Raw genomic sequence first — 24540 nt, 5'->3', positions numbered from 1 at the left:
ACACACACACACACACACACACACACACACACACACACACACACACACACACACCTCTTTCTCTCCTTTACAAATCCATTCACACAGCATGGGTGGGGTATCTGGGTTATTCTACACAGCGGCTGTAACATGACACAGTTTATCTGAATACGTTGTAAACCTGAGACAAGAGGCTGATTTAACGACCTGAAAGGAGAAGGAAATCACTGGAAGTGGGACAGAGCAGAATAAAAACAGACCATTGATTAGTCTTTGTGTCACTGCACACCCTTCCTAGAAAGAAAACAAAAATATCAAAAGCTGATATCAAGGGGAGAGAGAAAACTTTTTTTTCAATTTTATTATATTACTACCAATGATGGTTTTTATGCCTTGATAACCTGATCCAATAACATGGTTTCACAAACCTGGTCAAACAATATATAATTACTGCGAAAGGGACAAAATAAGACATGTTAGGGCTTTTTATCAACACTGAATTAACAACAAGGCAACATGCACCTATTTTATCTTGCAGCCAATAAAAATGGATTTGCTGGCTTAGCTTTGGCTTCACATAATTTTTTTTTTCAAATAAAAAAAAGCAAAAAAAGATCTTATCAATCCAATTTAATTAACCTCTTCGGTTATCTCTGACCCTCGCTTGTCCCATCTGGCCTTGGAGAAACTGATCCCTGTTTTGATTACTTTTGCCATTACAACCAATTCCCCAACCTTTCTGAAAACCACTTCCTTTACCCGTCCATCTTCCTGCTGAAAGAATAAAGCATCATTTGTCCGTCCTGCTAAATATCCGAGAAGCTTACCAAGTGTTTTCCTTTTAACGTGGGCCTATTTCTGCCTATTGCTAACTATCTGTCACGGTATGCTTTGGTCCAAAGCTCAGAACATATTTTCTAAACTGGGTAAATTTCTGCTAACTGTACAATAAAGCACAGGCAATGCAACACAAATTTAAATTAATATGAAAATTAGATTTGTTAATTTATTTGAAGATTTTGTGTATAATTAAGTTCTAAATTGCAGTTCACATCTATGTCCGTCCAGATTAATTAAATATACATGTAGTTGGGCACCCGCATAGCTCAGCTATATATAGACTGGTTTCTCTCCCCTTTCATGGCAAAGCTGTCCTATCAAAATAAAAGCCAAAAAATGCCACCCCCAAAAAATCTTGAATATACATGTAGTTAAGATTTTGAAGCAATTTAAGAAAAATATATTAAGTGAGTTTTTTGACGCAACATGGATGCAGAGAAGATCTAAACAATCCCCACATTTCAATGTGAATCTAATCAGTATCTGACCAAATGTCTCCCCTTCTGTTCCTGAGTTACGATTGATAGCCAGAAAAGTGTTTTTTGCAGAACATTATGATGTCACAGTCCAGTTGACTTTCACCTTTTCAATATAAAATGTCATTGTTTCATCATGGTATCCTATTATATCTTCGTGTTAAATGATATCATATTTAGGATAGGCAAGTTATGATAAAAGCTGTGTTTTATGGAGGTTTTTGAGTCCAAGAGGTCTGGCTCAAATTGGATGAAATTCCTTTTGGGGTGTCCTGAGATATCGTGTTCACAAGAATGGAAGGGACGGATGTGTGTACGGACAGAAAAACCCCCAAAAATAATGCATCTAACCACGGCTATCGCCGGCGCCGAGGCATGATGAACGGTAAAGTAAGCATCAACTACACGGTAGTTCTTAGAAAATATTATTTTCTCAGAAGACAAAGCAACAGAAAAGTTTATATCATGGCAATTTGCCTCCACTTTCCGCCAAAGAAATCCTCACAGGCTCTGCAGTTCTAATAGCTTTCTTATCATCCACCTCCATTACAGAAACAGCGGCCCTGCTATCACTGAACCAAAGGCCATCTGCTGCTATGGATACCAGCGACAGTTCATACCAGCCTAATTGATTCACTGTCATGAACCCACGCTGCTTTACATTCACCCTGTAGCTTAAATGTGCACCTACTGTATCTCTAAAGGGGATTTTAGCCCATTTCTTTTTTTTTGTTTGGTAATGCCAGTCAAATCCGCCACGCTCCCACATATCTTATGTCAGTGTGGCACAGTATCACAGCTGATTCCCAGCCCCGAGGCCGCTGGCCCAGTTCAGCAAAGGGGTCATTCGGCGGTCAGCGATGACTGACTGAGCGAGGTTCAGCGGCAAAAAGAAAAAATCCTGTTTTCAGAAAGCGACTTGTTTGTGTTGTTTTCAGTTTACACAACCTTTGAAAAAAAAAAAAAAAAATCGGCCCTTCATCCCAGTGTGAATCCCATTTGCCAATGTGGTTTGCAGCAGATTATTCATACACTAAACAATCATGTGTTGCCACAGTAAGCACAAAGCTTAGATGAAATCCAGTAAAGTGACTATCACTCGATAGCAGTTTTTTTTTTTAAACAGCGGAAACCCTCCCAAGATAGGCTACAGCGACAAAAAGGTTTATAATGACAAATCTTGAAAAGACCTTCTAAAGCAAGACCAGAAACAAAGAAATTCAGAAAGACACCACTTCAGGGGGTTTAGACAAAAAGTGCAAGACCGGCAGGCGTTGGTTCTCATCCAACTCCCTGTTTCTCCACGGTGCAAGGCATTCATCATCATTATCATGGCTATTCAGCGGACCTAATTCCCTTTAAAATCAACTGTCAATTCTCATTTGGCTGCCCTCAACATCTTATAGGCTTTGAATTCTCCCATGAACTGGATCTAGAGCGAGTTGTCAGGAAAACAGGGGCCAAACAGAGCCAGAGTCTCCGTTATTGGAGCCTATTAGGTTTCCATGTGTTTTCCTTAACCCAACGAGCATTTCTGAGCACTAAAAGAGACTTAATTGTGGATCCATGACCAATTAAAGTGAACACCGTCTAAACCAGAAGTGCCTCGCTCTGTTCGCTGCAACCCACACGCTGGGATTAGGCGTTAATAGCTAAAACAACATCTTTGTAATGATTCTACCGAAGCCACGTCCATCCATCTGATTTATACATTCAAATTTAAAATGTACTTTCTTTCTTTCCATAAAAAACACAGAGAATTGGAATGAATATTTTGCCCTAATAAAATAAATAAAAATGGACACAGCGTGAGTATGAGCGGTGTTTGCATCTTTTCCGAATGTGACGTGGTGCGATGCTGTGTGCTCCCACGGTCGGCCAGAGCATTTTCAGAGGTTACATAATCCGGGATTTTTGTGGCACACAACTCCTCCCGCCCTCCATCGCTCTCTCGCTCTCTCGCTCTCACACACACTCAATGCTGAGTACAGCGAAATGGAGCAGGCACAGATGGTCGCAGGGCTCCACACATGGACATCTTCGCTACGCCAGGCAGGGCGGGGCGCGTCAAAGGCTAAAAGTGATAGAGGGAACGGCAGCCATTGGGTGCATGAGGCTGAGAATGAATAAACTGAGATAAATATAGATGGCTGGACTAACACACACACACACACACACACACACACACACACAGTTTGCAGATATTTAAGCCAAACGAGCATCCAGTCTAATGTTTTAATGCGGTTCGGCCAGAAATTGCTCGATAGATTCCAGAGGGATCAGCCTGTGTAAGGATGGGATTAATTTAACAAGGTGATGCATCTGCTTCCTGATTGTGTGTAAATACTTATCATTTTAAAGAGGATAACACAGCCACAACAGTCAAATGATATGGCTGGGAAATCTATAGATAATCTATAGATAATCTGAAAGGTTAGAAACAGTTCAAAATTTGACCAAACACTGGAATGTGAGCTTTTAATCCATCCTCTGAACCAAAGTGAAATGAAAGGGAACTGTTTGTTATCTTCACTCGCAGGCTAAGTTGACTAACTGTTCACGTAAAATGGCTCTGTCTGTCAAAATGCCAGACATGCGGGCAGAAACCATTTTAGGACAGTTTAATAATGCACTGTCCTCATGGCCCCCAGGGACAAGTATTAACACTTAATTTTTCCCTTAATATTTAGGAAATACACTACCAGTCCCTGAAGCTAAAGGAGCCATTAAAGTAGGCTAGCACTTTGATATTCCATAGATTTATAAGTACATATTATTGTGATTTTCAGCACACAGCCAGTAAGCCGTGGTGATAGCGATCTAGGCTGCAGATGTCCATGGGTCAGGCAGCGTAGCAGACTCCCTGAACCACTTATCACAAACCTGTGTCCTGTCAGATGGAAACGCTGTCTGTGGGCCTCAATCGGTTTAAGCAAATGTGTGTTTGTGTGTCTGCAGATGTGTGTCGATTTCCCTTCCGTTTAGCCACAACAATGTGAGTCACAACAGACCGAAAAAAACAGAGTGAAAGGACAAGAGCAAAATGTTCAGAAAAGGTTAGAGAGAGGAACAAAGTCAGTAGTGGGAGTGATACTGGGAGAGGAGAGATAAGAAAAGGTTGCATTGTAGAAAGAAAGAAAAGCTATTTTTGATAAAAAACATTATCTTTGCCAATATTTCAGACTAGCACTTTTGAACAAAACCCAATATTTTTGGAACCACTTTCTAAGACAATGGTGTTGTGAAAAAGACTTCAAACAAATTCTTGACTTATTACTATGAATATAAAATGACTTCTCTGAAAATGGGATTTACTGATTACTTTGATCTGGTCTATGGCAGCTTGTATAAAGGCCAGTACCTATGTGTGTTCCCAATCCATAGCTTTATCAAAAAATCAATAAAACATCAGTAAACTATAGTCCATGTCCAGCGGATATTTTAACTTCCATCTGATTCATAATTCATTCATTCCATAATTCAAAGTTTCACAATGTGTTAATAATTTACTCCATGAAATATCAAAAACTTGTGATAAAACTGTCCATCACAATTTCTCAGAACCTAATAGGAAACATTTAAATGTCTACAGTCACAGGTATTCCATCTAAAATGATATAAAACTGAAATACTACTTATAAATGGTTAAAGCGACAAATCAATTATGAAAATGGTTTTTAATTTACTTGTTTGTCTATGAAATAATCAATTCGTTGATTAATTGTCTGGCCCCTAAAAGAACCTAGGGGTATCTGCTCAGACCAGGTCAGCGAGGAAGAAAGGTTACAGCGTAAAAACTAAGATGTAATTATATTATATTAAGATCGGATATTGGCCCTGATATTAACAAAATAACGATTGGGGATCGGAAAAATTAACAGATCTATGTACGTGCCGATCTAATAACAAGTAAATAAGAATTCAAATATGTGTTTACAATGTTCTGTAACGGTTTGATTATTACTGTATGTTTGAACAACAAATTGTTTTGTTTCTACTGCTACAATTTTATGTATTAAAATATATTTTGACAAGTTTGATTACATTCTATTTTTGATTATTTAAATGCACAATTGTTTTTTTTGAATTACAAATACAAAAGAATTTAACACATTACATCAATGTTTTTATGTCTACGTTAGGACAGTCTGCCTTTAGTCTCTTCCACATGCTCGTATGAAGGAATAAGGGGGAAGGTATACAGTTTATTAATAATTCAACAACGGTATCGGATCGGTAATGGGTACCAACAGATACACAAAGCCCAGGCATCGGCATCGGGACTTAAAAAGTCAGATCGGTGCATCCCTAGATGTAATATGCAATTTTCCATCTAAACCATGTTATATCTCCATAAGGTGAGTTTTTGAGTGGAGGTAATGACTAGCTCACACTTTGGAATAACACACAATACGCGTTTACAATTCATTTCGAAGACAATAAACCTGAAATCCCCTCCGCCATTTACCACATGACTCAAACGTAAAGATTTTGAGACAATGGGCCAACATCCTCTCCGTATAATCCCAAATATGATTCAGAAATAAATTACATCTCTCAAAATGCGGTATACTGCAATCACTGAAAAATACTTCAATCAGGTAAAAGCCTATTTGATGGAAAATTACCAATTTGTGTCCTTACACAGCTTTAATTAGACAAATTAATATGAAAAAAAAGCTATTTGTACTTGTTTTTCACATTTCCTGTAAACGATTAGTTCTTGATCCCTGTTGCAAAGCTATTTTAATATCTTGAATATTATATGTAAAGGACTTATGTATCCCAGATATTCCCCTTGCACTGAATAGGTGTGGCAGATCACAAAGCTGCCATGTTTCAAGGACAAATGGTGTAAATGTGTTAAAAATCAGTATTAATTTTATCACAAAGAGGTTTTCAAGTAACACAAGCTGGTGCATTAGAATGCAAAGCTTTTTATATCTTTCACACGTGTGCTGTGTACTGTACCTCCATGGCGAGGGCGGCAGTTTGCTGGTCGTAATGATTCAGTATGTTGGGCATGTACGTGGAGTTGTAGGGCAGCCCCTGGCACATGCGCAGGGTTATGGGCTCGCAGGTGAACAGACTGTGGCTCCCCTCTGCCACATCCATGGGGATGGCAACGCACGCCGTCAACATAGACAGGGACAGCATCCACAGGAGATCCATGACTGGTCCGTACAGTAGGAGAGACCCAGGAGGACGGCTGGCTAGGAAGAGGGGTTGAGCCCTGTTAGCGTCTGGCTCATTCACCAGGAAAGGGAGATCACAAAGCTTAAGGAGTGTCCAGGACTGGATAGTCGTCGCTTCCTCCTCTTCAACTCACAGAGAAACAGTCTGGGTCGGGCAGCGTAATCCAACACAGCCATGGTTGAAGCTGGCAGCCTCCATCGCCGTGGGGATTCCGGTCAGCGGCAGCGGTGTGTCATCACGAGACCCCCATGGCCTGGGAGATGCTGTGGTCCTTTAAGATGCTGCGTTGTAACCGCTCGCACTCCTCCGTCTCCTGTCTCCACCAGCAGTGATGGTGCTTCAGAGAAAATATGGATGACAGCCACCGACGGATGTGAACTTCAGCCTGTGGTTTCGAAAAATAATATACTATAAAAAGACATTTGGCATCAGGACACCAGTTGCAATTTAACCAGAACAGGTGTTTTTCTGTTCTTTCCTCTCTTTTTTTTACAAAAATGAGACAAATAATGGACTGCAGCTGAAAAACACATTAAAGGCGGTTCAAAAATAGATGATAATTGCATTTCACTGTGGTGGGTGGTTGTGAGGATGAGTCATAACATTAACATAATTAATATATCATTCTAGGGAGTATGAGTAACAGCAATACAATAATACAGGGCAAATATCAAAATTACTACTATATTTAAACATGTATGTGGGTATTTACAACGTTTTATGGTAAGTGACTTATCAGCATTTCTGGTATGTTGTCATTTCTGGTATTGGTGTACTTTTAGCGGTGTAACCTTAATTTGTAGATTAACTACAGTTTAGAAAAGGTGATTATTTTAGCCTTTTCTTTTCTAATTCAACCATTTTACATGACTTGTTACATTTACATGAAATACACACACGGCAACCCAATAGCCTACCTATAAATTTACGAGAAAAAAGGCTACTTTCTCACACCTGTGTCTAATTAACAGATTTCGAACACGCCCAGCTGCATTTTAAAGGCTGATAAATGCGAGTTTGGTGCCTCCGTTAGCCTACCTGAGCGTCGGGCTCCTCCTAGCTCCGACCAGGGAATTCAGAAATGAACGGCTCCTCATAAATGTGAGTGTAGCTTCTACAACTAACGGAACCGGGAGGCTCATTACTGTTGTTTGTGTGTCCCTGCCCGCTGTCACTGACTCACTACAGAAAAAAATGGTTGAATAAGACAAAATGTCAAGCAGCGTAGCGGAGACAAAAGATGACGGTTAGTTCAGCCTAAATGATAGTAACCGTGGCATGTAGCCTGCGTACCGGTGTAATGCACCGCACTGAGCCGGGGCAACGGAGGTGGTTGCTTTATCACTCCGGGTAGAAATGTTAGCTAAACTGGTTCAATTAAATGCAACTTTACCTGAATGTTGTGCCGACAATTCACGTGGAACAACGGGGTCTCCGCCGTTCCTCGACTTGCTAACAATGACTGAATGTCCCCCTTCCAGCACCCTCTTCTCGTGTCCTCCTGTCCTCCTCCTCCTCCTCTGTCCGCCTCCCACCCTTTCTGCCCCCCACCCCTCTCTCTCTCGCTCTCTCTATGCCTAGCGTCAAACCCGCGACATTTTCAAAATGGCTTCCAGTCCGAACAAAACAATAAAAGCCTCACCAACGGCAAACGGAACAAGAACTTTGTGAGGTAGCCTAGTGACATGACTGTATAATAATACATAGATATATAATATATATAATACTTATATTAAAATAGTCTATGGTAGTGACGCAGTTTTATTTTTATTTTATTGCTTGCCAATGCCACTCTAACGTTAAAAAACGAGTTAAATTAAAGCGTCAGGGAGTATTTAAACGTCACAGCCAACAGTTTTGTTTTTAATATTGTGATTAAGTTTTTCATTCAAACGAGTAATAAGAGGTAGGCTAGTGGAAAATAACTAAGTAGATTTACTTTGTCAATCATTTATTTGTCATTAGTCACTCGTTACATACATTCATACATACATGTATCCTAATAAAGTTCCCATGGCCTTGGGAATTAAAATAACCCCCCACATCATCACATACCCTTCACCATACATAGAGATGGGCATGGAGATTGAGGCAAGTGTAAATTATAGCAGCTGAATATAAATCGACAATTATATAGTATAAGTTAAGATGATATCTAGCAAAAACACAAGTTGTTTGCTGCCTGAAATTTCATTGAAAATATTTTTGCCATGCCGGATTTTAGCGTTTTTACTTTGAAGGCCCGCAAGACAGTTTCCGGTTGTGCTCACTGTGTGTCTGTTTAACTTGACACAGCGCTCTGCTTCTTTCTTCACAGCAGGTTTCTTGTCTTCGTTGCGCGCGGCCGCCCATCTGAGGACGAGCAGGCTTTCTGCTTTTGAATGAAAAACTTCTCAGACTGTTGGGACTAAGAGTTTTAACTGGCCGTCTGCAAAATAGGCCTAACATGTTTTATTAATAGGTCTACAGCGGGGGTAGAACAACATCACTGCATAGGAAAAAACAGTGCCAACGCCTATATCATATAACTATTACTACTAGCCTACTACCTACTACCAATACTACTTCTACTACTACTAGCCTACTACTACTTCTTTTGTTGCTCATGATAATAATGAAATAAAATAGCCAACATGTCAAATATTCATTTTAATTAAAACACATATATCAATTGAACGGTTTGTGCTTGTTGATATTCATTTCAAATAGTTAGGTAATTGAGGAGCTTTTTTTTATACAAGAATTCAAAAGTGAGTTAGAAAATGATGATTTCCCATGTCAAAATGCAGATCTATGTACACAGCATGGGAATGGGCAATGCGGCAAATCTGATTTCATTTCATGAAAACCTGTTAAGTTGTAAAGTTAAACACAAGCTGTGTACAACATGTTTTTTGCCGTCTCAGTGTATCAGAGGCAGATAGTCTATCCATCTTCTATTTGTCACCATTAGAGCCAGTGTGGCCTGCACACTCCACACTCCACCAGGGTTTACTTTGCTTTACAGCACCCCCTCCTGTGTGTGACAGGCTGCCATGTCAGCATAGTACACTCATTGTTACTATGGAGACGGGTAAACTGTGCACAGGGAATTGAGCAGAAAAGGAGAAGAAGAGTTGGGTGTACGGACATAAAGGCCATAAGGAGTATGCTGGAGAGAGAACGCGTGTTTAGGATTGATTTCCTTTTGTTGGCCGAGCAGAACTGATGGTGAGAATGAATACCAGAGGAGTGTTTTACCATTCTGAGTAATGTTAACTCTTATAACTGCAGTAACAACTGTGTCAGGTTAGAATTTTGTCATTTTGACTTTGCAACTGTTTTTTTCTAACTTTTTTTCACAAACAACAGAATAAAAGATGGAGATTATTTGTTTAGGTAATAATGTAGAGAGACATTCTAGGGGGTTGGTATGGAAAGATAGTGCCAGTCTGACAGTGCCAAGTCTATCATTTGGCATTATTCATAAGACTTTAATCCATTTTAAGTGAGATAAAAAGCTGCATGTTGTGTAACTTAATATATTGGGAGGCTAAAAAAATGAGCCTTAAAGGACTCAGGCCAATGCTGTAAAGTGGCATGCTGCACATACACTCATAAAACGTGTCAATAACCTTTTGTTTTGTGTGTTTTACCCAGCCGTTACTCTAAAGATGCCAGTTGCACCGAGGTCTTCTGCCAAGATGCAGACCAAACTGAGCGCCTGGACTCCTCTGAACCACCCAGAGTCCAACAGCAAGGTCTGGCCACTCTTCCACTCTCAAACAAACTAGCAGACAGAAACCAGTTAGAGGAAGTCTGAGTACTGGTTTCATTTTTGTGAGTGGTTGAAAAATTAATCACTCAGCAATTTCCCACAGTGTATAAAAAACTCAATTAAAAGCAATAAAAAGTGATATATTTTAGATATATTATCAACAAAGTGTACCAAGATATCAGTAATATCAAAGTAAATGTACTGGGTTTGCAGAAAAATGGCCCATCTGTGTTATATACACGACATTATTAGATTGTAAGTAGTGATCCATCACTGTAAAGCAGCATTTCATTGCTGTAGCTTTCCCAGGTGGAGCTAGTTGGAACTACTTTATATAAAATAATATGAGGTAGTTCAGGCCAGTTTCCCCCCCCCTGGAAAAGATCACAAGACAAATCTGAGGGGTTGTGAGACAATTAATGGGGCTGGAGAGAAGATAGGATGCAAATTCAAATCTGCTGTCTGTTTTTGGACTTTTCTCTAATGTTTGTGTTTTGTGTGACATTAAACTGATACTTACTTGTATAGTAGTAAATTGTTTTTCCCCTTTGGGCCTATTAATAAAATCATCGGAGACGTTTAGAGGGGAAATGTCTCCATGGTGGAACTGCTCGCGAGCCAAAAGCATTGGGAACCATAATGTTTTACAGTACGATTCATTTTAATTTAATTTAATTTTAGCTACCTTTATTGGTCCCACAAGGGGAAATTACAATTTTACACTGTGTTGGTATTACACACATTACAAACAGGCCTGAAGTACACACACATGCTCAGGTCCTATACATGCACTAAATGGAGAGATGTCAGAGTTAGGATATAAGGTATGCACTTAAAGGGCTCATATTATGCCCATTTTCAGGTTCATATAGAGGTATAGGCACATAGAGGTTGTACCAGAATAGGTTTATATGATTTAATTTTGCAGTTTCTCTTTTCACCCTGTGTGTTGAGCTCTCTGTTTTAGCTACAGAGTGAGACATCACACTCCTGTCCCATTTTTGTTGGGAGTGGTACGTGCGCAGTAGCTAGGTAAGGGATACTAGCCAGTCAGAAGCAGAGTATGACGGCGTGCCACGCTAGCAGCTAGACGAGCATAATGACATGTGTCTGTCACAGAAGACAAGGCTGGACTACTACAGAGGTTTCAGTTGAGCTTTTTCACTTTGTGAACCTATAACATGCACAAAAGAAACATATAACACAGTAAAGGAATGGGAAAAGGCCAAAAAGCAGAATATAAGCACTTTAATACATACATTCCACCACTGGAGATTTATTCACAAATTTGAACTTGTGAATACGTTTATATCCTTTATTTCTGGTAGCAACCACAATTATAAAATGTACCAACATATTGTCTTTAAAAGCCAAGTTATGAACTTTTCAATCAGTTGTGATGAGGTATACATTTGCATTTATGCTTCTGTTTGTGCGAGCAAGACTAACGCTCAATGGTGTTTTTTGCCCCCAACGTCGCCTGCCAGGCAGAGCTAACCCTAACCCTACATATCCTATATGACTCTATATAAATGAGGGTTATTAACCATGGATTCCAAAAAGTACTGGAAAACTAGTGGTAGTAAGGTGTTGTTAGTGAAAACTTAAAAAAAAGTCTGAAAAAGGACAAAAATGTCAAACTGGGAGGACAACACAAGGGTTAACAAAATCAAAAGATGAATAATAAACTTCTAGAGACAATATATCTTAATATATCTATAATGGTTGTTAGAAGAAGAATGCAGTTTGATGGGATTACTAATCTATTTCACTTTGTCTCCATTCTCAGGTGTTTGAAGAGAGGCGGAACCTTCTGGCAAAGTGGGTAAGTTGATGAATGGAGACACACTTAATGCACTGATGGGTCTTAACTGTGCACAGAGTTCAGTGTGAAGCACAAAAGACACTCTCTGCTAGTGGTGGGAACCCACTCTCAGTGGAGTCCATTTGTCCACCCAGCTGAAACAGTCCATGTGGTGGAATTGTGTGTGTCTCTTTCATGTGTCTGTCAGTTTGCCAGGTGGTCCGACAGCCAGAGGAAGGCCCTGCTGCAGGACTTGGTTCTGAGCTGTTCTGTGGACCAGCTGCTGTTCCTGAAGCTCAGTGTGGGCCGCCGGCTCCCCCTGCAGGCCGCGGACTTCACCTGCCTGCTGCCCAGAGCCCTCTGCCTCTATCTGTTCTCCTTCCTGGACCCACGCAGCCTCTGTCGATGTGCCCAGGTACACACACACACACACACACACACACACACACACACACACACACACACACACACACGTACACATACACGCAAACATATACATACATACATACATACATGCACATCCTGAAGGAAATTTTAGGCATCCAGTAGCAAGACAAACACATAAACACATACATATCACACATACATAAGAATAAGAAAAAAATACAAATCACTCACAGAAATTAAATTATCTTGTAGACTGTGTGTAATGATTATAGTGCAAAAGTGACAAAGCGCAAAGTACATGTTAGGCATGTTAATATCCATGACTCAAGGCTCCTGGGTAGCTCACGTGGTAGAGCGCCCGCCCATATACAAAGACAGGGGTTGGGTTCCGCCGTGCGTCCCTTTGCTGCAAGTCCTTCCCCCGCTCTCCCCTTTCATGTCTAACCTGTCCTATCAACTTTAAAGTTCTGAAAAAGCCACACAATAAAAACATGGATGACTCAACTATGACTTGTGTGTACCTTGGCACAGATGATGGCACCTCAGCCTTGGAACAACCTGCACTGGAGTTAAGCAATCTTTACATGTTTATAGTTATCGTAATAGTTGTGGTTTGTTCTGGTTGTGGGCAGCCTTGACCCTGACCCTAACCCTGCAGTGCCTCTGCCAGAAACACTGGGTGCATCTCATGGCCGCGGACATGACAGGTTGTTCATTTCAAGGAGACATTCTCACATTGCACATATTGACACCACTAACAAACACTGATACAATAAAAAGAAGAAAAATAAAGGATCATTGTAAGAAAAAGAAAAAAACAAGCAAAAATCACACACAAAGGGGAAGGGAATGAGTGGCCACGGTCTACAGAACCATCACTGCACTATGGTTACACTACTGCCTCATACATCGTGGACATTTGAAAATGAAATGAAAAACATCTCTGCTCATTCTACTGGGAGGCAGGCAATGGGATTTGTTCCCTAACATAATCTAAGAAAGGTCCCTCTATCGTGTTGTACTCATTTATCTAATTCTTTCAAGTTTGAGAAAATAAAGGGCGTCTTTGATCCAGTGTGTAAATGTTGGGGGATGGCGGTCTTTCCATTTTATGAGAATTACCTTGTCTAGCGCCGAGAGTAAGAACCCTGATGCTATGAGATTGTGCCTTAGATTAGTTAGATGGCTTGTCTCAGGTATAGTAATAAATAATCCAGTTACAGAGCATGGGGAGATTGATTGTCCCAGGAAACCTGATGAAGTGTTAACGATAGAAGTCCAGAAGTAGTCCAGCTTTGAGCAACACCAGAACATGTGGGTACAGTATGTGATGCCGGTTTGTATTTACCTCACGTCATGGCCCTTATTTGATGGCTCCTCGACTCCACGGTTGTTCTGGAGGGACGATCGAGGAGCTCTGGGCGAGGATTCACGAGACCAGCCTTTCTTGAAGCTGTGCAGCTAAACGAGTTGCTAACTTCGTCCAGACAGGTGACATATTTTTTTCTGTGGGTACACAGGAAAAGACATCTCATCCCTCTAAAACACATTTGCTCGTTTCCTTTCCCCTTTCATGGTTGGGAGGGACTAAGATGAGAGATAAGGAGGCAAGTCGAGGACTCAAGGAGGCAATTTGAGGACTATATCCGCATCTCACAACCTATAAATTTCAAGAGAGGAAAGGAGCAACTGTATTTTAGAGTAACTCCTTCAGCAGCTCCTTCCTTCTTTGATGCTCGGCCCTCGTCGAGGAGCTATCGAATAAGGGTGATGAGATGCAGCCTGTGAGATGCACTGTCTGAGCTCTTGGCCCGCCTTCCTGAAAAGTCCTGATTGGCCCTGATTGGTCAGCACACACAAAAAACTGGACTGGGTGCTACCCATGGTTGCTATCCATGGGTGCTCTCTCATAGTACAGTTGGTAGAGCGGGCGCCCATATGTAAAGGTTTACTCCTCGACACGGTCCTTTGTTGCATTTCATTCCCCCTCTCTCCCCTTTCATGACTTCAGCTATCCTGTCAAAAATAAAGGCAGAAAATATCCCCCAAAAATGCTTAAAATAATAATAACTGGACTGGCATTCTCAGTCAGTGACATCACTAGAGGAATTTCAAAAGGGAGTGGGTGAGCCGCTTCAGGCGTTGGACAAAAAGTGCCGTCTGTGAAAGAAAAAGTTTAATTTGGAGTGAAATGTCTCTTTAAAGGTTTGTTTCCACTAAAAAAGGCTAAAGACAAAAAACAAGCTGGTGGAAAGAAATCAAATACAGATTATACTTACCAAAAAGGCAAATATTCTCGCAAGGACAAACAAAGCTGTCAGTCAAATAAGTTGATTGAGAATTATGCCGCGTTAAGTTACGACTTCAAGTCATGATTTACAACTTGGTAGCATTATAGGCAAAGTCACGACAGACTCTTCTAGCTAGCATCAGCTAGCGGCCACCTGACGTCAACGTTAGCTAGCGCTAGCTGACACTAGCGCTAGCTGACACTAGCGCTAGCTGAAACTAGCGACTTCTAGTCGGCGACATATTTTGGGCTTCATTTAATAAACCTGTATTAGTACACAATCGTATTTGTATTGTTTGGATTACAATGTGCAGAATTACTTTACATTGCCTATTTATGTCTATTTATTTCTATATCTCACCGTCAACCGGTGTCTATACAGAATCAACAGGGGTCGCTATTGTTGTCTATGAGCGTGTGTGACGTCAAAAACTGGAACTGGTTACACGATCTGGTACGAGTTCACGGTAGTAAGTTACGGGTTTAACTGCCGTTCCAGGGCACCTTCACAAGTAGAAGGTTGTGAAAACACGGGTTACAAGTTGCCTGGAACGCAGCATTAAAGTGCAAAATATGGCTCATCTTCTGCCCCACGTAGGCCTACGTAATCAGGTAATTAGGTGGAAGCATAAAACCAGTGATGAAGAAAGGAAGTGAGGTAGGTGAGTGCCAAAATCAGAGAAAATAGGGCTTTCACTACAGCCACCTTGTGTTTTTACTATTAAAATGTGTGATCATTATTACCGAGCCAGTGGAGAATTCTGGCTCGTCCAACCCATTCACTCTGGGTGTTTTCCTCCAGGTGAGCTGGCTCTGGAGGAGCATTGTGGAACTGGACCAGCTGTGGATGCCGAAGTGTGTGAGGCTCGGCTGGTGCATCAACTTCTCCCCGACCCCGCTGGAGCAGGCCGTCTGGAAGAGACTCTACGTCCACACGGTGCAGGAGCTGCGAGTCACCGCGCTGCAGGTCAGGAGACCAGATCCACAATCAGCTCAGTAATCAAGCACGATTCACATCTCAATGACAGAGAGCTGGGAAACCAATTTGGTGCCCTGGACTAGATTTCAGATGTTTCTGTTGCTTTATGTGACGTTATTGGCATTTCTTTTGATCTTTAAGTCGCTTTTTCTGACATTTCTTTTGACATTTTTGACATTCTTTTCAATTTTCTTTGTCGTTTATGCCATTTTTTCTATTCTTTTGATGGTTATTGTAGGCTACCTTTTTGACATTTCTGATGTTGTTCTCAATGCTTTTGATATTCTTTTTGATGTTCTTTTTGACGTTCTTCTTGACGCTTTTGAAGTTCTTTAACATAGTTTTTGTCACATTTGTCTTATCTCTAACTTTTCTTACTCATTTTGACTGCCGGCGACCCTAGCATTTCCCTATAGCCTATGCCACGGGCCGGATATGGTCACATATGCTGCACTTTGGTCCAAAAGAAATATCATACAATATGACGTTTATTGTCATCCCAGCAGCAGCCTAAGGTTCCACACGTATCAGCCATCAGCAGCAGACATGGAGCTCTGTCTGAACCGGCCGTCATCAGCGACGAGCACGCCACCCCCCCCACCCAGGTACGTGGAGGTACCTCCAGGACGGGGTTCAGAAAGGAAAAGCAGACAACTACACCGCCACCATGGAAAGATTCTGACAGACGTCCTACAGACACACTACGCTTCAACTACTTGGACAACCTGGAGCCCAGTGATGCAGCGTAAGACTGGGGGGGAGGGGGCGTTACAAGGGGTCAAATTAAAGGAAGAAATAAATTCACCATGTAAGGCATAAACAAACTTCATGTAATTAATAGGACTTGATGAGGAACATTATAATTCAATCAGGAGAGACGTGTTTGGAGATATGCAAATAAGGTTTATTGTACAGCTCAATATAATGTACAAAGTCTTTGGCGATTAGACTCCATCGCTTAATATCACGTATAAATATGTATAGGGGAAGAAAACCATCGGACCCCCCAATGGAATCTAGAAACCAGACCGAAGGAGGCTCCGGACTGGTCAGCTGGAGTAGATGACTGAAGGTGGAAAGGGGAGGGTTGCACTTTTTGCCTGCAAAGACAGCTTAATAGCACAGGGAGAAACAGATTTTTATAAGCAGGGTTGCGACTCTGTGATTGGCCCGATTTGTGTACAATTCGGATTGGTTAAGCAGGAAGGTGAACGCCTCAACTGCTGATTTAAGTTAAAGCATTGATTAAGAGTGAGGTCTTTCTGAAAGAATTTACACTGAGCTACATTTCAATCAGGAGAGACTAGTTGCAGATATGTGACAGTTATACACAGCGTGATAAAATATACATTTAGTAGGATAACAGCCTTACTTATAATTGCTACATATCATAGGTTGCGCGCCTCTGGCGCAACTATAGGTTAAGTGTCTTGCTTGGGGAGACGTTGGTTGTTGTACCGCAGTGGGAATCAAACCCAGATATCTCACTCCAAAGGTATGAGTCATATCTTCTGCACCATCACAACCACATGGACAGAACAATAGCACTCAGAGAACTGAATATGAAAAAAAGCGTTCTTTAGTCAAAGAGCATTTTCTGTAGGCTCAGTCTATTTCTTTGCCATAAAATAAAAAAAAGGACAATTTGACCGTTTTGTTTATCCCACACTGTTTAGATGCACAGCTCAGTCTACAGCCTACATCTTACACTATGTGAGTCTAAGACAATAGGAGACACAGTTTTCGTGTTTTAATGCACAAAAAGGAGAGCAATTTGGTAGGGGTGTAAATCACAAGTTTCCCAATGCCATACTAATTTGATTCTTTGGATAGCGATACAATATTTGCTAACATCCCAAAGTCTGCCACAATGTGATTTGGATGTAAGTACAGTATGTGAACCAGAAACCTAAATTTAGCTTCTCTCAAATCAAATGTAATGGTTCACACTGACTACAAACGGGGTCCTTGAGGGGGTTCCACAACAAAAAGGGGAATCCTATAATTCCATAAGTAACACAATGACAGGACTATTTTGGTCAGGGGTTGCACACACTTTCTGTAATAACATCTAAAAGCAATATTCCTATCAGATGAGGGTCCGTGGTCACATTTGTGTCAGTTTTAGGGGTCCTTGACATGAAAAAGGTTAGGGAGCCACTGCTCTAGACTATGTAGGTGAATTGTGCCAATACTGAGCAAAAGAGGTTGACTAGTGCAACTCCGGTCAGGCCATAATGTGTGACCTGTATGAAGAATAAGTACAGTATACAATACAATAATGTCAGATATATGTGCAGTGTATTTAAGCTACACATTATACAAGTACACTCTCTGCCACCAAATGCAAAGAAACTAGGAATAAAACAATCTAGTTTTGGTGCCGTCTTGGGCGTTTTCCAGGATCTCAGATAAAACACTGTAGCTCAAGTCAAGGTGTTGCTCATGACGGCTCTTATTGCCGAGAGAGAGAAGAAGTCAAGTGTAACCGTCAACATATTAAAGGACTCCATACCTGAGGATTAGTTAAAGTAAATTAATGTTGTTCAGAATGAATTACCAAAGACTGGATGTCCGCCTAAAAGAAGAGAAAATACCTGGGCCAACATTCAAAGCTCAGACCTCCATCCTAAAAAAAACAACAAATGCAACAGAAACAAAGGAACAGAAACAACCCCCCCGGCCTCCAGCCTTACTTAAATATAGGAGACTGGGCCACCCGCAACTGGCCAAATCCAGAGCACCTGAGAGCGAGAAGAAAAACATCATGAGTCATTGGTGAAAAGCTTCCTTTTGTCTGTTCTCGGCAGAGGGTCAAGCCACGTTGTGCTCTTCGACCCCCGTCGTCTGCAGATAATTCCAATGCAAAGGTGAAAAACATGATGCCGCACTTGCTCACTGCCTCCTCTGTCTCTCTGCAGAGGCTCCACCGGCCGCCGCGGCAACACATCCCAGCCAGACGACAGGAGCCAGAAAACGGTGTCTGCGGCCCATTACAAACTACGCAAGGCCAAATCGCTGGTAAAGTCACGGCATCCATCACTGCTGCCATGGCCCCGCTGTGACTGTACTCTCATGTCTGAGTCGGGGGGGGGGGATCCTCTGGAGACTGTGCAGCCAGCAGGCATCATGCATTATGGAGCATCGCTTACACAGAAAGAGCATGTTAATGATGGGCTCCTCAGGGAGGGAGGGGATAGGGGGGGGGGGGGGGGGGGGGCAAATGATGCTGATGAGGGGGGTGAGAGGGTGAGATAGAGGACACTGTGGCATTTAATATTCTGGCTTTGGTGAAATCCTCATACATCATTATTTATGCCTGGATACAGTTCCTAACAACACAATGCACCTGGAATCCTGTTGAATTTCAATTTTTCGAAACATTTGGTTATTTAGGTAACCCCCGTTCTCTGAGAACTATGGAACCATTAATTTGTCGATTCTGTACCCGATTAATGGATTAGTTCTTTGCGTTATAGACTGTCGTGGATCAGTGTTTCCCAAAGCCCAAGACAATGTCCTCAGATGTCTCGCTTTGTACACAACTCAAAAGACATTCAGTTTGCTGTCACAAAGGAGTAAAGAAACCCAAAGATATTCACATTTAACAAGCTGCAATTTAGAGAATTCTTATTAACTTTTAATTTAAAAAAATGACTCAAACTGATATGAAGCTGGAATCAGATAATTTGTTCTTCATCATTATAGACAATTAATCGGTCAAATTAGTTGACGATTAATTTAATAGTCAATGACTATTGACTGAGAACCTTTTGTCTTCTTGCTTCAGATGTTCCTCAGCTCCAACTGCAGACCCCAGCATCCTCCTCCTCCTCATGAGACCCAGTCTCGACCTTCTTGGGCTGCTCGCAGTCCCGAGCCCCCCGTCACCAAGGAGACTGCCAAGAGCGTGCTGCGCCTGGCCCAGTGGAATGCTGGGATCCGTCCGGGCCCGGCGAGGCCGGCGGTGCCCCGGCTGAGCGTGGAGGCGCTCCGGGCGGCCCAGCGAACACACCGAAGCGCTCCCAGTAAGAATCCCCGCTGGTCCCCCTCCTCCGGGCCGAATGTGATGCAACCACACAGCAAGAAACCGTTCAGGACTAACTGTCACTGGTTCTCTGAGCAGTTAGAGATCCTATTAGAAATGTTATGTTAGTTACTAACTCGTGTGTGTGAGTCAAAGGTTTGGGGTCACTTACTAATTTCCATACCAATCCATTATAAACAGAATACCAGCTGATGAGTGGGGGGGCTGATCTTTAATGCATTTTCTACATTGCCCATTATCAGCAACCATTCATCCAATGTTCCAACATTTTGTCTATTAATCTGATATCATTTTAAACGAACGGAGAAAACATTGGAGAACCCTTTTGCAATTATGTAAGGACATAATGTAATCTGAAAACTGCTGGCCTGGTTTAAAAAAGCAATGCAACTGATTTTAGCTGGTCGTCTATAATGGAGTAAAATGGAAATGTCTAAGTGAACCCAAACTATTGACTGTAGTGTAGTGATAGTTACATAGATTAATAAAAAATATATATAATTTACAGTACATATATTAAGCAAAGCTTTAAAAGTTATTGTAGGCCGCATCTAATTATCTATTTCACGAAATACAAAACTTAGATTAGGTTAATTATTGCTGATGTGTTTCCATTTGGCTGCGCACTATTCATTCTGTGCTTCAGCCCAAATACCAAATCCTCTTCTCTGCAGACATTAGACCATTTTCATGGCAGATGTTTTGACATCATAGCAGGAAAAGTCCAGATGTTAATGGGACCACTTTAGTGGAACAGTCATGTTATTAGTGACACCTCCCGCTTTAACATGTTGTTTATCCAAAATATTACTAGAATCTAAATAGGCTGAATAAGGTATTTGCTAACGACAGCATCTCTGTTAACATTTTGATGTACAGTTTTCTTGTACTGACTTAAAAAGTAAGTTTAGCTGTGTAAAAATAGAACTTTTATTTATTTAATTCACTCACTTTCAATAGTTACCTGGTAAAAAATTTGTTTTTGCAGTCTCAAATGCGTCAACCTGCTGCATCTACAAAGGGAAAAAAATGTACCAAACTAATTGAAATTAGGAGTTTTCTATTGAACAGTCCCAATCAAAAAATCTGTTCTCAGTGAGATCTGTGGATTTGTTGATAATGGGTTAAATTGACCATTTAAAATGTGCAGCATGTGTGCTACTCCAGCAATACCTGTGCACACAGTACCAATCACAGCAGTTGGAACATGTTGACGAATCATATCCCTCCATATAGTAATGGTTTTGTTTAGCAATTTGAAGCTAAAGTGGAACCCTCACTAATGCGGGGACTATTTCTATCGCTCCCAGGTACACAGCTGTTCCAGGCTCAGCCCTGGACTGTTCCTGCTTCACACACACAAGATATGAAGTGACTCATCGCCATCGTCAAGGAGACCGCACAACTACAGCAAGATTTTTGAGCTACAGCTTCACATGGGAAAGTTCAATATTCATATTTTTTTTATAGGAGATTTCACATGGAATGCATTCTTATTGCAAGTTATTGTGTAAACACTGCATTGTATGGAGATAAGAAGAGAGATGAAAATGATGATTTGACATTATTTATTTAAACGTTGTGTGAAACGAAAGGCAGAAATGACTTAAGGTCTGAATCATTTGAAACGTTACCGAACTTAAACCTCCTCATGGCTTAACACTGAAGTAGACAATCACTTATGAATAAGAAATGTTTTAAGGAGACAGTATTTTACAGCTACAGTTGGCTTAAGAAAGTTTACACACCCATGCTAAAGTTGATTAAAAAGAGGAATAAAAAACATCTTTTGGAAATTAATCTTATTGCCTTAATTCAAAAGATTTAGGAAAATCCAACCTTTTAAGGAATTTTAAGGAATTACTTTCTATTAAAAATATAAATTTTCTTAGAGATTAGCCTGGTTTTATTTGAGTTAGACTAATAGCTGGTTTGATTTGCATTGAGAGATGATATTATTGAAAGTTCCCCATGCCCATCTCTAGGTATGGTGAAGGGTATCTGATGATGTGGGTGGGGGGTGGGGGGGGATATTTTAATTCCAAAATCCAATGGAACTTTATCAGGAGGCATAGTAACCTGGATCTATGAAATAATAATGAAAATGTGCCTACCTGTATGGGAATTATTATAGGGGTGTGTATACGTATGCCCTCTGTATTTTAAGGAAGAACATTTATGTATTTAAAAAATAAATTGTTCATTCACAAAAAAATCTAAACCTAAATTCTTTTTAATTAATGCATTAAGATCAATTTCCAATATTTAAAAAAATAAATAATCAACTTTAGTACTGGTGTGAAGTTTTCTCAAGCTGCTGTACGTATAAAAAAAAAAGTTAGAAGCCCGATAGTTCTAATAGGACAGCATCCTAAATATTTAATCCCTTCTGTGATTGTTTTTAATAACCGTTTATAGATGTAATTCTTACACGCTAGCAGTGCGGTCCATGTTTTGTTTGTGTCTTGTTTACGCTCACATGCCCCCCCCCATCCCCACAGTCAGTTGATTCAAGGCTGCACACAAGTATTTTAATTACAACAGCCACTGAATACTATACGTTGAAATATTTTACTTTGAACACCATGTTTCTGATTATATTTGTTCAGAATTTTATTTAAAATAAAACCACGAAATGTCTTAATATGCAATTTCAAAAGCTGTTCGAGTCAACTAGACAGAATTCACTTTATAGCATATTCAGTGTAAAAAATAAATAAATAAAAATACTTGTTTCATTTGCTTCCATATGTCTCACATTGCAAATAAGAAAAGCAAAGGAAACAGACAGACTAAATAAGAAATGTACCACCTTTATTATCCAATCCACAAATACAGTCTGCAATACAAAGCCAAAGCAATGTATATAACCAGTGAGTCTAAAAAATATCCAAAAATATTAAACAATTACTGTCAGTTTAAGACATACAAACTGATTCTGTCTCAGTATTCAAAACATCATCCGACATTCAGCACACAGTAGCAAAGAGGGAAGCTTTGATCCATCATGATTTCTTTTTAACAGTCGGATATGAAACATCAGTATCGCACATAGGCCTCACTCTTTGCATATAAAATATTGTATTCAAAGTATAGCACACACACACACAAATGTATATATTACTAAATACAGGAGAATCAAAACCATAAACAGACCTGAATGAACAGGGAAACCCAGGCTGACATGAATGAACTAAATGTTAAAGTGTATGGATCAGTGTGTGTGTGTGTGTGTGCGTATGAAATCAAATTAAAGTCTAAATAATCTTTACAGGTTTCACAGGTTAAGTCCTAAGATTTGTCAGCTCGTGCAAGTCTTTGAGGCGAGTGTTAAACCCGAGACGGTTCCACGTTCTAAGATCACATGGGGAATGATTGTGTTCAAATGTTGAATTTTGCAGTTATTCTCTCAAAAAGTGGAAGGTTTTTTAAAGGTTTAACCCAAAATAAAAAGCGTCTTCACAACAGATCTGTGTTTATTAGTTGCATCCTTCATACACATTTCATCTTCAGAGACAACAGTAACAATGAACCGTAATTCCACTTAAAGCAACAGTCCTGGATGATGGGATTGTCCGATCTGGTGAGTAGGTTAGTTGGAGTATGTTGGAAGCTCTGCTGATTACCCATGTTGTGATATTAATAGAGTGAGCTAGGATATCAGTAATACATAACAGATTCCCATATTATCATACTCCCAAAACATGGCAATTTTTAAAAGTCGTCAACTTTTCCCTTCAGCAGTCCAAGGCACATTTTTCGGAGTGTACATTAGTTCAATCGGTCAATTCTCAGGCTTTGATTGGTTCTGGTTGTAGTTTGATGTGCAGAAAAACTCATATGGTTTTGAACATCACATTATCAAAGAAAGATAGATGGTCTCCCCCAGGGATAACAGGTGAATTATAATAATCCAACTCAGTGGTCACTATTTTTTTTTTCCAATGAGAGCAACACTGATAGGGCAAAGTCAATAGGAGAGCCACTTGTAAAGCATAATAAGTTACATCCAGTTATAAATTGCATGTCTGCTTATAAATTTGTCATCCTTTAACATACAATATGCCATTTTTCTACATTAGCCCATTGTGGATCGACCCATCCAAGAGCACGTTCAGTGTGAAGAGCTGGAAAGACCTTTTTCTTCTTCAAAATAACGAGAATAGAGCGGACGTAGACATATGTTACAGCCCTTTTTGTTTTTAATGGTTTTATGAAATATCTGTATTGACCGGGATCATATCACTGTATAATTTACTGCCATGCGAGCCACAAATTAAAGCTTAGCAAGCTGCGCAATGAGTAACAAGAGAAGAGATCAAAAATAAGCTTTCTTTTTAAGAACATTTTCAGATAAGAATCACAATTCATTTATTCAGAAGGAAGTTTTTGGCCGTTTTTAGAGAAATGCATTTCTCTGTTTAATACAAACACGAGTCATAAAACATGGCAGAATATCACTCAGAACATTGCCACATAATTAAATATATTTGATTGGTTAATTTGATTTTCATTTTCACCTCCGCACAAGCACACCTCGACATACTGGATCTTCCTGGATGTGCAGAGTGAGTTTTGTGTTCACAGTGGATTTATTTCAACAGTTGCACAAGATTGGAGTTTGAAAAGAGACAAAGACAACAGCTGACTACAAAAACACAAAACGCTCAAATGCTTTTCAGCGAAACATAAAACAAACCAATCGATCCCTTATCTGCTTTAATGTTCAGCCAGTCATGGCAACACACACACACACACACACACACACACACACACACACACAC

General features: G+C 40.4%; 2 protein-coding genes across 4 annotated transcripts in view; one reads left to right on the top strand and one right to left on the bottom strand.

Annotated features, from left to right (window-relative positions):
- fzd3a (frizzled class receptor 3a) overlaps window positions 1–8137 on the bottom strand; it is a 25544-nt gene extending 17407 nt beyond the window's left edge. For all 3 annotated transcript variants that reach the window (XM_034900698.1, XM_034900699.1, XM_034900700.1), the window contains exons 1-2: window positions 7885–8137; window positions 6267–6876 (exon numbers count right to left, since the gene is read on the bottom strand). In XM_034900698.1, coding sequence (XP_034756589.1) covers window positions 6267–6467 — 201 coding nt within the window. In that variant the 5' untranslated portion in view covers window positions 6468–6876; window positions 7885–8137. The remainder of the gene's footprint in view (window positions 1–6266; window positions 6877–7884) is intronic.
- A 1990-nt stretch (window positions 8138–10127) lies between these two features.
- Window positions 10128–21212, top strand: fbxo16 (F-box protein 16). Its single transcript, XM_034900786.1, has 9 exons — window positions 10128–10231; window positions 12038–12073; window positions 12261–12467; window positions 15532–15725; window positions 16208–16455; window positions 17385–17421; window positions 18630–18729; window positions 19499–19736; window positions 21067–21212. Exons 1-9 carry the CDS (start codon window positions 10145–10147, stop codon window positions 21129–21131), a joined length of 1212 nt encoding a protein of 403 aa, XP_034756677.1. The 5' UTR covers window positions 10128–10144; the 3' UTR covers window positions 21132–21212.
- The last annotated feature ends 3328 nt before the right edge of the window (window positions 21213–24540 follow it).

This window comes from Etheostoma cragini, chromosome 18 (assembly GCF_013103735.1).
Source record: "Etheostoma cragini isolate CJK2018 chromosome 18, CSU_Ecrag_1.0, whole genome shotgun sequence".
In the NCBI taxonomy this organism is placed as follows: Eukaryota; Metazoa; Chordata; class Actinopteri; order Perciformes; family Percidae; genus Etheostoma; species Etheostoma cragini.
Note: the sequence above shows the minus strand (reverse complement) of the source record. Positions and strands in the feature narration are given on the sequence as shown.

Excerpts from the sequence above, each read along its gene's own strand:
- fbxo16 (XM_034900786.1), top strand. The coding sequence starts at position 10,145 with ATGCCAGTTGCACCGAGGTCTTCTGCCAAGATGCAGACCAAACTGAGC. Across the intron at positions 12,074-12,260 it reads GGAACCTTCTGGCAAAGTGG|TTTGCCAGGTGGTCCGACAG; the intron begins GTAAGTTGATGA and ends TGTGTCTGTCAG. Across the intron at positions 17,422-18,629 it reads CAGCCTACATCTTACACTAT|AGGCTCCACCGGCCGCCGCG; the intron begins GTGAGTCTAAGA and ends GTCTCTCTGCAG.